The 13,544-nt window shown below is 38.8% G+C and overlaps 3 protein-coding genes across 5 annotated transcripts in view; 1 reads left to right on the forward strand and 2 right to left on the reverse strand.

Moving 5' to 3' along the window:
- Positions 1–5,086, forward strand: part of LOC122079538 (snRNA-activating protein complex subunit 4) — a 21,878-nt gene extending 16,792 nt beyond the window's left edge. For 2 of the 3 annotated variants that reach the window (XM_042646123.1, XM_042646204.1), the window contains exons 7-12: positions 2,245–2,403; positions 2,491–2,640; positions 2,820–3,026; positions 3,204–3,443; positions 3,619–3,855; positions 4,026–5,086. In XM_042646123.1, coding sequence (XP_042502057.1) covers positions 2,245–2,403; positions 2,491–2,640; positions 2,820–3,026; positions 3,204–3,443; positions 3,619–3,855; positions 4,026–4,704 — 1,672 coding nt within the window. In that variant the 3' untranslated portion in view covers positions 4,705–5,086. The remainder of the gene's footprint in view (positions 1–2,244; positions 2,404–2,490; positions 2,641–2,819; positions 3,027–3,203; positions 3,444–3,618; positions 3,856–4,025) is intronic. The other variant, XM_042646280.1, reaches the window with a different exon arrangement.
- A 1,231-nt stretch (positions 5,087–6,317) lies between these two features.
- On the reverse strand, positions 6,318–8,357 carry LOC122075127 (pentatricopeptide repeat-containing protein At1g71060, mitochondrial). The gene has a single exon (XM_042640041.1). The coding sequence runs from the start codon at positions 8,253–8,255 to the stop codon at positions 6,549–6,551; it is 1,707 nt and encodes a 568-aa protein (XP_042495975.1). The 5' UTR covers positions 8,256–8,357; the 3' UTR covers positions 6,318–6,548.
- Positions 8,358–9,670: 1,313 nt separating this feature from the next.
- The window catches only part of LOC122078770 (beta-glucuronosyltransferase GlcAT14A-like), a 6,932-nt gene continuing 3,058 nt past the window's right edge, over positions 9,671–13,544 (reverse strand). The window contains exons 2-4 of the mRNA XM_042644897.1: positions 10,856–10,931; positions 10,608–10,723; positions 9,671–10,504 (exon numbers count right to left, since the gene is read on the reverse strand). Of these exons, the coding sequence (XP_042500831.1) occupies positions 9,990–10,504; positions 10,608–10,723; positions 10,856–10,931 (707 nt within the window). The 3' untranslated portion in view covers positions 9,671–9,989. The remainder of the gene's footprint in view (positions 10,505–10,607; positions 10,724–10,855; positions 10,932–13,544) is intronic.

Raw genomic sequence — 13,544 nt, forward strand, 5'->3', positions numbered from 1 at the left:
GGGGGGGTTGTGTTAGTGATGCAGTTGGGCGATGGGTTTAGAAGAAATATCTTTTGATTTGATTTTTTTTGATTTACTTTCCTTTTTAGCTAGAAATTAGCTTGGTAGGAGATTTTATTTCAGTTGCTATTTAGGATAGTTTCCAATTTATAGCTTCCATTAATTGATGGTATTTCCTTTAAGTAGTCATGTAAGACAGTATGAAATTTCAGTTTTAGTTTTGGAAGATTTTGTATGAATTGAAAGATGGTTTTAGGTGTGAACCATGGCTGCCGTGGGTGGTTTCCTTTTTCCCTTTTCTAATGTTCTCTATCCTTTCTCTGATTTCTGAACTTTCTCATCTCTCTTTATCTCTTCTATTCCTCTTCTCCCTTCCCCATCGATCTGTTATTGCTATTTCCTTTTTCTTTTTCTGTTTTCATTAACCGATATTACTACTCTGTTTTCTGGGTATTACCTGCTGCCCCAGTTTTTTCCATCGATCTCTCCTGATACACTTCAGATCAGTGTGAGGTTTTAAGGGCTCATCCTTCTAATAGAAACGACTTACCCTAAATAGATGCAAGTGAAGATTTGATCTTTGCTGGAAGTTCTAACCAGAACTGCACATCTGGTTCTGTCTTTGCGTTAGACCTGAGTTGCAGAAGTTTTATTTTCTCTTTGGTTTCTGTTTGTACACCCATCGGTTGGAGACTTTAGATCTTGGAATAATTGAACCCCTCCATGAGTTTCAGCCCGATTGAAGGCCCCATTGATGAGTTCTCTTGTCTGGTTCGAAGGTTATTTCCGCTGGTTTTGGGTTCTCACGACAAGGAGAAGATGGAATCGTGGGCTGCTTAGGGTTCTTAACCCCCTGGTTTGACCATATTGCCCTTCGCTTACTTGTTATTCTTTTCTTGTCCTAAATTTATTTGTAATTCCAGAATACCCCTCCTCTCTACTTTTATATTCCACTTTGACCCTATTAGTTATTTTATACTCTTTTAAGTGCTTGAGTGTTCCTGAATTTACAGAACTGCCATTCTCTGTGATATTTGACTATAAAATTGTGCTATTTCTTAATTAAGTGGGCCCTAAGCGATCTGATTTCAATCTTTGGAACACGGATCCGCATCAGTTAGTGATCATAGTTTCCCTATCTTCAGGGACCGTCATCATAGTTCAAATGCAAGAGACACTGGGTGTAATTTACCATTCATTTAAATGTATAAAAAAAGATGAAAAACAGTATGTGGAATGTACACAAACCCATTGAAAAATAATATAGGGAGAGTTAGTTTTTGAGAGGGTAGAATAGTTATATTTAAGAAATTTAGAAGTCAAGTGAATGTATCTCATGATTTGGGCCAACACCCATCTAACAAAGGGACCCTGATTTTAGTTTCCGCAACATTAGGAGCATTGACCATAGTTTCTGAACTCTGGGGGAGCTCACTTGAAGTTTCACCAAGTCCATGGGTGTAATTTACCCTTAAATATATGTACTTTTTTATGTATATTGTGCACATGTGAGTAAATCAATAAACGGATCAATTGACTTCGTACTTAACTTTACGATACTTTCTGCAATTAACTGAAATTAAATAAATTAAACATACTGATTAAAATGAAAATGAAGACATGGAGACAAAGGACTTGAGAGTTGAGATTCACCCCAGAATTGATTATTCCTCAGTTAGCTGCACATGCCTAGTTGGACTTGTTGGGAAGAGGTGGTCTTGATGTGTAGGGAGCTTGCTGGTGAGCAACTAATGGTTATGCATTTCTGTATGCAAGTGTACATGTCTGCTAATCATTTGATTCCAGTTAGTAAGAGGTATCTTGAACTAAGAAATAGACCCTAGAAGCTAAGCTCATGGAAGTTTAAGTTGATATCTATTCAATGTGATATCTGGCATACGCTTTTACTTGCTGTCATGCTAAAACTGCTGGTTTTTTTCTAGCAGTTTCTAGAGTTACTGCCTTAATATCATACTTCATACATAGCATGTGGACTACTTTCTATGATTCCATGCACATTGCATAAGGGAAGCAATTCTATGAGGGTATTGCATGTGTAATATTGAACTACTTTAAATGGGGTCTACCTTATGGCAGTTTTCACTTAAGAAGATTCTTTCATATGGATGTTTTATTCTTTTCGATTCTTTCATGAAAACAGGCATCGTGGTACTGTTCCTTTCATAACCATATAATTTTTTATCTGCTAAAGGTAATGTACATCTTATGCGATCTTTAATGCAGATGGAGGAAAACGCTTCATCCTTCTAGGAAAGTGGTGGGAAGGTGGACTGTGGATGAAGACAAACGCTTGAAAGTTGCTGTGATGCTTTTGGGGCCCAAATCCTGGCCAAGAATTGCAAAATTTGTCCACGGACGAACTCAAGTTCAGTGTAGAGAAAGGTATCATAGACTGATCTTGCTTAAATTTAAATCTGTTCTGTTAATCTAGTTCATTTGACTAATTTTGAGAGGTTTGAGTGGTTGCAGATGGGTCAATGCTCTAGATCCATCTTTGAATCTAGGAGAATGGACTGAAGACGAGGACAATAAGTTGGAAGCAGCGATCAAGGAACATGGATATTGCTGGTCCAAGGTTGCAGCAGCTGTGCCTCCGCGGACTGATAGTCAATGTAGGAGGTATGTATTGTTCTTCTGGTACCCTGTGGTTTTTGGTCACAAAATATAGTAAGGTCGGGTCATAAAACTTCGTCTTTATGTCTAATATTCAAACTTGCATTGTCTGAACTAATAAGCATGCTCAGTATCATACAACTCCGTCATGTTTAATGCTTGAATGTATGCGATTTGAACTCCAGGAGATGGAAGGTTCTGTTTCCACATGAAGTTCCTTTGCTCCAAGCGGCTCGGAAGATACAAAAAGCTGCTCTTATTTCCAATTTTGTAGATCGGGAGTCGGAACGACCTGAACTTGGTGCTGGTGACTTTCTTGCATTACCAGGCACAGATTCTATTCCGGACTTAGAGAATGGAAACAATAATGGCAAGGGAAGGAAAAGATCAAGGTATGTTGCTCAAAGAATTTTAGATTTGCTTTAGGTTACACAGTATTTATTAATTTTGTTCTGTAATACATTTAAAATTTGGTTCGACATTTTTGCTTACAAAAGTTCTACTGAATACATCTTGGTTAGCTTTCCTATGAATTTGATGTTTTTTTTTTCCTGTCCTTGACATTGCAGTGACACTCCAAAGAGTAGGGCCAAGAGATCTAGAACTAAAGCTCAAATTTATCCTGAAGAGGCTTTAAGTCCGACAAACTGTGATGATGCTGAAACGGTTGGTAGTGATGACACGTCCTCAAAGAAACAAAAAACACCCAGTTTACCTTTAAAGATGAAGAAATCTGTTAAATCAGTGCAGATTTCCATTCCTGACTCGGAGAATGGAAACAGTAAGGGCGAGGAAAAGGAAAGATCAAGGTATGTTGCTCAAATCATTTTAGATTTTCATCGTGTTGCATAGGAATATTAATTTTGTTTTGTAATAAATTTAAAATTTGGGTTGGCATTTTTGCTTACAAAAATGCTGCTGAATATATCTTGGTTAGCTTTCCTATCAATGTGATGTTTTTTCCCCCTCTCCTTGATGTTGCAGTGACAGTCCAAAGAGTAGGCCTAAGAGATCTAGAACTAAAGCTCAAATTTATACTGAAGAGGCTTCAAGTTCGACAAGCTGTGATGATGATGAAACAGTTGGTAGTTATATGTCCTCAAAAAAGAGAAAAACACCCGAGTTACCTTCGAAGAGGAAGAAATCTGCTAAATCAGTGCAGATTTCCATTCCTGACTCGGAGAATGGAAACAGTAAGGGCAAGGAAAAGGAAAGATCAAGGTATGTTGCTCAAAAGCATTTTAGATTTTCGTTGTGTTGCATTGGAATATTAATTTTGTTTCGTAATAAATTTAAAATTTGAGTTGGCATTTTTTCTTACAAAAATTTTGCTGAATATATCTTGGTTAGCTTTCCTATCAATGTGATGTTCCCTCTCCTTGACGTTGCAGTGACAGTCCAAAGAGTATGCCCAAGAGATCTAGGACTAAAGCTCAAAAATATACTGAAGAGGCTTCAAGTCCGACAAGCTGTGATGATGATGAAACAATTGGTAGTTATATGTCCTCAATGAAGAGTAAAACACCTAAGTTACCTTCGAAGAGGAAGAAATCTGATAAATCAGTGCTGGACCACCAAGATCATTCATCCATTTCTGGAGATTCTTCTCGTCTAAAGGCAATGAATTGTGAAATTGAGGCCATAGGTGGGAATGATGCTACAAAGGAGAAAAAGACACTTAAATCTTTTTCAAGGAGTAACGAACGTACCAAACCAGCTCGAGATCACCATTCTGTTTCGTTGTCTGCTGAAGACTTCATGACTTTGACGATAAGAAATGCTGACGATGCTGGGACTTCAGGTGTGGATTATGCTAATTCGAAGGAGAAAAATGCGGTCAAAGCATGTCCAAATAAGAGGAAATACACCAAGCCTATACAGGATGGCCATAATCTTAGTGGAAGCAATGCTGGGACTACTGGTATGGAGGATTACAATCCAAAGATAAAAAATCCTACTACAGGTGATGCGGGCAGGATGTACCTTACATACTTCCGCAAGAAGAAGAAGAACCAGGCCCAGCTCGATAGGGGCCAAGTCCAGCCAGCTTGTAGGTTTAGTCCATCCTAGTCATGGGCTTAGCTTAGCTATTATTATTATTTTTTTTTGATGAAAAACAACTTTAAGGAAATAGCATTCAACACCCCTAGTCACCGAGGCAGAGATCTTGTATAGCGGCGCCTTTACTAGTTATTACTCTCATCTATGAGCAATAGTCACCTCCTCCCTAGTCTTTTTAACAAAATTTACAGATTCAAACTATTCCATTAAGCCATGTTATTGTTGGTTGCAAGGAAAATTTAAAGGGGACGGATGTGAAATTTTGAAGCTTAAAAAGAGTTACTCTTGTAATTATTATCCGTGATTGTATAAATTGTTTAAATTTTTTTTATGTAATGATACATTTGGGTGAGTGGCGTTGCAAACTTGCCAACACCGCATTTAATTTGAACCGTAGATATACTTCTACATTAATATTTATTGTTTATGACTTTTGACTCACAAACTGAAAACTGGACGTCATGGTAAGAGCCTCATGGCTACTCTGCCCCTCCCCCTTTCTCTCTCTCTCTCTTTTTGGTGCCTGAACCTTGCAAATGGATGGTCGGCCTTGCAAGATCGACGGTGATGCCATTGGACCCGCAACAACAAAGGAGTCCAGGCACCCACATGCCTTCTGAACATTTGACATCTTTATGGATAGCTACTGTTGATGATGTTGAAGCCATTGCTGGGGATACCATTCTAAACTGTCTCAAAGGTGAATAGTTCAATCTTAAAGGTGCATGGTTCGTGCTCGAAGAAAGCTATAAATGTATTGCACCACACGAGGACTCCCAAGATCTTTCACTATGTTTGGGACATCTAACTTTCGATATAATTGAAGCGACTTCAAGTGTCGAGTCAAGGGTTGCTGATGTTGCTAAAGAGGATGGGTCTGAAAAGTAGACTAAAGAGAAGCTTTGTTTCTAATTATATTCACAAACAATTGATGAGTAAAATGTAACTCTTTCTTCTCTGTTTCACAAGAAGTATAAATGTACTGAACCAGAACTTTACTCCCAAGATCTTTCACTACCTTTGGGACAATCCACTTTGGATATAATTGATACTTCTCTGGGGGGGAGGTTGAGAACAGATGATGTTTCTGATAAGTATAGACCTAAGAAGTCTAAAGCTTTGGATTTTGTAAGGTAGAATAAGTTCTTTGTACTGAACCAGGCAATTTGCAACAAACTCTCCAAAAATAACATGGATTGGTTGAAAAGAAGAAGACTTCAGTCTGTCCAGTTGGTGATCTTTCTTGAGATACCATGTGTGATTCTGTTTTCTAGCTCTTTTTAGTCCAATTTACAGTTATAAGTGTAAAAAGTCATGTAGTCTTGGTTGTGTACTGGGTGTCTACTTACAACTACAACAACATCTAAAACCTTATCCCAACTTAATGGAATCAGAAATATGGAGATTCCAAGCAAGGACGAATACGACAATCTATGCAAAAAGGGGTGTCTATTTATAAGATTGTCAAAAAGGCGTAAGAAATGAGGCCGAACTGATCAAAGACTGCTCAGTACTCCCTTTTGTTTTGGTCTTGGTTTCGGTTTAAGAAAAATGATAAAAAAGTTGACTTTTATATATATATATATATATATATATGAAAAATCAAGATTGGACCGCTAATATATCAATGAGGGACAGCTAAAAGTAATAAATAACAGATCGAAAATAGACCAGATTGATAGCAGATGGAAATGGCTATCCACAAATTAAAGGAAGATCCATTTCGCAACTCTGAGAGTTTGATGTTTGCTCATTTTTCCACAGCTAAACAGATCACAATCCATCTAAAAATGGGAGATGATTGAAGTGAGAAATGGTTCTAAGTGACACCTTCAACTATCTTCTTCTATGTTTTAACCAACCAAAGGTCTTTTCCTTAATGTTTCAAGCTTCTGCCATAAAATTAGAGCAATATCCTTCTTCCCATCTTCTATAAGAGCCTCCTTCAATTGACTGTACATCGGACCAGGAGGCCTGATACCCAAATCTAACATCTCTTGAAAATATTTGCAAGCATCATCCAACTTATTCTCATCACAGAGACTCTTAATCAAAACTGAAAACATATGCATTCCAGGAAGAACTCCCTTGGCCTTCATCTCATTCCATACCCTGATAGCCAAATCGGTCCGCTCCTCATCACAGAACATCTTCACTATCACTGAGTAGATGTTCAAACTTGGTTCACAACCAGACTCAGTACCCATTCTCTGGAAAAGAGAGTAGGCTTCTTTTCTTCTGCCAGCCTTTATCAGATGGTGAAGAATTATCTCATGCGTCCTAGCATCCGGGCCAACCCCACATTGCCTCATTTCATCAACTACCCTGAATGCATCAAACATACGTTTCGAATAACAATAAGTCCCAACTACTGCATTATAAGTAGGTACTTCTAGTTTGAATCCACTGGCCTTGGATTGCTCAAAGAACTCAAGGGCTTCTTTCAATCTCTTCTCAGCACCTAATCCATTGATCAGAGTACAATAAATGTGAGGACTGGGCTTCAAGTTCTTCGTTTCCATCTCGCGGAACAGGTCAATGGCTTCTTTATATTTCCTTAGTTTACAGAAAGCATTGATGATAATCCCATAGGTAACAACGTCTGGTTTCAACCCTTCATCTCTCATCTCCGTATACACTTCTTTCAGCTTCAGCTCATTTTGTTCTTGGCCCCATCCTTCCAAGAGAATTGTGTAAGTCCTGAGGTCAGGTGTAAATCTTCTGTTTTTCATTTCATCGAATACCTCCTGTGCTTTCTTAACGTGCCTAGACTTGCTGAGAGTATCAATGAATCGGTTAAAATCAAGTAAGTCTGGATTCAACCCGAACTTCTCCATCCTCTCGAAAGTCTCGATTGCTTCATTAATCTTCCTAGCCCTCGCATATCTTCGGATAATAAGCGCAAATGTGTCTTTGGTCAGTAAGGCCTTGCTCTTCATGGTATTAACCAGATTCCAGATCAATTTGAACTGTTTGATTTTGCCCAAAGTATCGATGAGAGCATTGTATATCCCAGTTGTATGCTTGAAGCCTTCTTGCTTCTCGGCCCACCGGAAGAACAACAGCGCCAGTGTTCCTGCATTGCTGAGCTTCTTAAGGACTTCCTCGACTAGAAAAGGGGAGACCTTGACCCCACAACGATCAAGAGAGGACTCAATGCCGGAAATTCCAGAATGATTGGAGAGTATCTTACACAGTTTCTCAGTATCTTCCATACTTCGATCATCAACGGGATTTGGGTTCTCATCGTTGGTCTCAGTAAAAGCTTGAGTTAGAACTAAACCACCATGGATCGATCTGCAGGAACCTAAACCTGAAGGAGGAAAAGGCAAGGAAATGCGGCTTTTATAACCTGAGATGGGAGAGTGAGTGGAAATGGAGTCCTTTTTGGGTTCTACTGTATCACAATGGGATCTGAGAGGACCCACTTCAAGACTGGAGCTTAGAGACGACGAGGGGAGAGGAAGAACATCTTTCGTGGTCTTCCCTGACGTGAGACAAACACGAAATTCTGATTCTACCGGTCTTGAAAGCCGATTCGAGAAACGAGAGAAACCCATCTGAGAGATGAAAGACGAGTTTCCTGAAGAACAGAGCGTGCCCTGTATCTGTAATCTTTCTGAAGAGTAACGAAGCTTTTATGTCGGTTCGGCCGAACTGATTTCAGTCCAGTAATAGATCAAATCAAAATCAAAACCTTAAAACCGAAGTTTGATTTTGGTCAATTTCAATTCGGTTTAAGTTAATATCTTTGATTTTTATTGGGTGGAATAGTGAACAATTAAGAAGTGTCATATAGGTAAACTATGTGTAGCAAAGATGATAACGTTGACTTACATGAGCGACAAAATTTGTAAAGATATCTTAGAACTGATTTGGAATTAATTCACGATAAATTTCAAGAAAATTGTTTGAACTGGCATGACCATGTTCAATGGAGGTCTTAGGATGCATCAATAAAAAAGAGTGATCTGATTCAAATTGAAGGATCTAAAAGAGTTAAGGGTAAAACTGAAATAATAATAGGAGAAGTGGTGACGAAAGACATGTATAATTTAAGACTTGTTCTAGAAATGACCTTGAATAGTTCTGATTAGAAGGTTAAGATTCATGTAGTCGACCCAATTTAGGTGGCATTTTTTGACTCATTTAGTTGTGACAAGGCTGAATTGTTTGTATTTATACTAGTTTCATAAAACTCAAACTAACATGCACACCGATATGGATTTAGATCAAATTGAATTGATTAGTTTTGCTTGTGCCAACCCATTGATGATGTGACCATATAGTGTCATCACTCACTAAGGTATCAAATATAATTCTCCCAATCCAAAAAGTCTATTTCCTTGTGTAGAGATTCCTTCTGCACTACAGTCTACAGGCAGAAGACCTCACGGGGGAACATAAGTATTTATCATCCCAAGTTTTGCCCAAGGTTGGAAGACAGTTGGAACTATGAAATTTGAATAGATAAGAAGCAGCAAATTTCTTTTTTATTTTAAATCAATGATTTTTTAGAGTTTTTAATAAAAAAAAAAGTTTAATTGATTTTATGCTATTTCACTATCTAAAAACAGGAGACAATTATCAGGTATGAAGATCAAACATGAATCATGAGCAATTCGCAAAAAGGATGCAAGGGATTGTCTGGTTTCTTCAGTCTCTGCAGACACAAGTTCAACTTGGCCGATTCAATCAACAAAACTCCAGTTCAATTTACTCACGTTGAAGCAGGATTCAAAGACGTTAGTTATTTTTTTTTTTTTTTGGGAGACAGCTACTATCATCTCTTCCCTCAAATTCGAATTGTGCTTCCACTTGGTACATTGCCACCATTTTATTGGAATGCCATAGACATCGCCATGTAGTTTGAACAACTCAGCTATGATTACTGTTACAGAGAAGCCAATTCAATTGCTAATGTTCTGGCCAATACGGTTAACTGGTAAGTTAGTTCACTAAAGAAAGGAAAAAAAAAAAGGAAGGGTGGAGGATCAATAGATTATTGTTTCTGATAAACAGCGTATTGGATCATTATATATTGCCCACATATAGAAAATTTCAAATTTTGAGAGAGCCATGCATGGCCCCCAACCTTAGCTTGGCCACCGTTTACAAGTAAAAGGTACCGTGGAATGGAAGCACCACCACCCAAAACTCGGAATACATGTAATCTTTTAATATACCTCAACCGATAGTGGTAGCCTCGTACAGGTCAATGCATCAGGAGATTCACGACGCAGGGGCAGTTCGCATTGAGGTTCCACGGCAGCAATTTTCTGCCTTATTTGATATCACTTGCATGATCTTGACTGTGAACTCAAATCATCAATAAGGCCTGTTAGTACCTCCTTGAACTTCTCTGCTTGTGGCCCAGGCTTCACAATATTGACATCACCCCACTTTGAGCATGGATCCATCCACCAGTGTCTCTTGCCACTGCACCATGCACCTACGGCAGCACGATTGGAACCACGCATTAGGATCTTGTCATCAACTATGTCCAGCACCCGGTCATCTTTATGGAACTGTCTCGCAAAGGCAGCCCCACTCTGCACCATGAGATCATAGTCTGTAGCGTTGAGATAGTGAGGTTCCATCCTGGGGGGATTGTCCCAGATCATGTATCTTAGATCACTGTTCACAGTTGTGTTACGGAACTCTGGTGAATTGCAAACTACAGAATGGAAATACCCTTCTTGGGGTATAAGTACATTTGTAAAATACATAAGAAGAGTTCGTGGAATATTATCCCAACCAAGCACACAGAATTCTAAGAAGGCTCGGCTCAGAATAACCCACGGGGAACCTGATAAATGAGAAAAGAAGACATGTTAGAGAAAGTAATACCACAAGTCTTGCAGTAGGTCCTGAGTTGCACAAGCAGTATCATGGTCAAAGAGCATCTATACCTGTAAAAAATTTGAAAGCATCAGGTGTCGGCCGCTTCTGTGTAGCTTGAAAGATTTGCGTCCTCCTAGCCAAGTAAATACCTGGGTCCACTACGATTGGTTGGACCCTCTGGAACCTTGAAGGACATAGATTGTGAATATTCATCATGGAATTATAGATGGCAAAAGAAACCAGCAGAAAATGTAGAAATGAAAACACAAATGAAAAACTTTACAAAATAGAAAAAAGAAAAAAAACAGTAGCCTACTCTTTCCAGCCAAGGTCACTGGTGTGATCAATGAAATTGAGTTCCCTCCTCACTGTGGAGAATACATGAGACAAGTCTGCAAGCAGGAGGAGAAAAAGGTGACGCCAAATGAAGCATACTTTTTGAGGAAGAAAGCATAGCAACATATAGGTTTTAGAGATAAGAAATTAACTCTTTTAAATTTTTTTTTTCTTTTAAGAGGGGGAGGGGGGAAGGGGTGGTTACACAATGACAAGTGCATGTGAGAGGCTAAAAGCTCAACAAGCAACATTTTTGGGATGCCACTGCATGCTACTATTAAAATCACAAACCCTTTTTTTCCATGTCAAGATCTAAGTGGGCAAGTTCTTGAGAATGCTCTCACTCCACTATCTAGGAAAACTAAGAACCACACCAATTGATGAAGAGCAAGAAAGTAGAGCCAGTAAAGCTTTTGCAGAGACAGTGACATAAACTATTGAAACCTATAAGGTGGGCTATTTGTATGCTATGCCACCTTAAAAGAAAGTTCTTCAAAGAATCACTGGTTGATAACAATATACCAAGAGAACAGCTACTTTTCGGATGGACCAACATACCAGTATCCAGTTCATAACAGAAATATGTCACAGTCAGGCAGTCACTAATTATAACTTTTCAGGTAGAAAGCAGTTGTCTTGTCTTCTTTTTTTTTCAATGCAAAACCCATTGCAAAAATAAAATGTCTAGAGAAAGTCCAATATTAGTGAATGACCTATTCCAAATACTGGTGGGGGGGGGGGGGGGACACTACTTGAATCTTGGTCTTGCTAATGTCTCAGCGTAACCATCTCACTCAATTATCCGCAGAACTCATAAATAGGATCTTCAAACCAGTGTTTTACATATACAAAATCACGCCATTCTTCAGCCAAAATGAGTGATAATTTGATGGAGGTTGACAAACCAGTCCATAACCGAGTCCATAACCGACCAGGAATTGATTATAGGTATCAAAGCATTAAGATATCAGAATCATAAAATATATAACAGGTAGTAAGGATGCAGCTCAGACCAGGGGTTTAGTAATTGGTATCGGATACGGAATCGGTCTCAGCCAATACCAATTTGGATCGGCCAGTTTGCCCCTGGTTTCATTTAAAAACATTTTTTTTCCCATTTTACTCTTAGTCTATAGTCTATACCGATCCACTGATACGGGATTGACCAGGAATCAGTATTGGCCCCTGCCAATACCGATACGAATCGAATAATCCGATACCTCAAACCATGGTTCAGACATGTCTGTGAATCCAACAAAGCCCATGGATTTGAACTGAACTGTCAACTCTATTCTTGACAATACGAGAATGAGCCCAAGTCCAATTCAACTCCAACATATCTAACGTGGGGCGGGTTAGGCTGTAATGTTATAAGAATTGGTAGGCCAGCTAAAGCAAGTTCCTGACACTGGAACTTGGAACAATTCTCATCTCTGACCTCTGGTTGAATATTACTATTCTTTCTACTCCTGATAATTTTTTGAACCCAGTTCTTATGCACGGCCGTGTTCATGGTTATACCTTTCAACTGTTGGATGTGGTGGGGGGCAGAAATGTTATTACACGTCCCCCTCTCTCCCCCATCCAATGGTTGAAAAGGCATGACAATGTACGTACAAAAAACCTTTTGCCTAACTTTTTTAACCATCTATCAAAAAGAAACTTAAACTTCATAATCATCAGAATGCTTAATCACTAAGATTCATCCTTCTAAATAAACTCATGACACACAAGTTACTAACAATGTGAGTTCATATTCCAGTTGCCTCTTATTTCCTATTTCTGAACCCACATCAATGGCCTTGTCAGTCAAGAAATTTGAGACAAGGACATATTACTTAATTTCCAAAGCCAAATTGGACAGTCACCTTACTCGAGCACCCACAATATCTTCCCATCCATCAGTTGATTCCGTAAACATGGCAAGGTAAAATGAAATAGAACTCCTACAGCATTAACAAATGTTGATATTGATGAAAGCAGGAGTTATCATAAGAAGTGTAACAAAACGTAGGTTCTCTATGTGTAATGTCAGTATCTAGCTAATTTCTTGTAAGAAAAAATAGCTAGATGTTTAAATTACATGTTAAGATGCTCCAGCAATGAAACCAGTAGTAGCTTTTTTGGTTTCCATACGTGATTTGAGGTATCACTCTTGGATCGGTATCGGCCTGATTTCTGGCCGATCCCGTATCGGTGTAACGGTACAAACCAAGGTTCAAAACATGAAAAAAACTGCTTTTTTTTCTTAAAAAGAGGCAAAATCATCCAATCCCAACAGATATGGGCCAATCCGGATCAGTATTGGATCGGTATTGGCAGAGGCTGATACCATGCCCGCTACCAGAACTTAAAACATGTTCCTATTAGCAAGTTTACACCATTAACCTCACCCTTCACACTACTCAATATTGAGGAGTTCAGGTTCCAATGGAAATTCATCATGAACTCCTCCCATCATTTATCCTTCATCTAACAAGGTAAAGCTTTCCTGTATTTTGCAGCTTCAGTAACAGTTTCAAGTGAAACAGCCTCTCCAGGTAAGGCTGCATACCTTATGACCCTCCCCAGACCCCATAGTGGCGGGAGCCTTGTGCACTGATTACACCCTTTAGTAAGTAGTAACAGTTTCATGTTGTTAATGTTTGTCCGAGAGAGAACCACCAGAA

This window comes from Macadamia integrifolia, chromosome 1 (assembly GCF_013358625.1).
Source record: "Macadamia integrifolia cultivar HAES 741 chromosome 1, SCU_Mint_v3, whole genome shotgun sequence".
NCBI classification, from domain to species: Eukaryota; Viridiplantae; Streptophyta; class Magnoliopsida; order Proteales; family Proteaceae; genus Macadamia; species Macadamia integrifolia.

Bases quoted from the DNA above. Each gene is read 5' to 3' on its own strand.
- LOC122075127 (XM_042640041.1), bottom strand. From the start codon at position 8,255: ATGGGTTTCTCTCGTTTCTCGAATCGGCTTTCAAGACCGGTAGAATCA.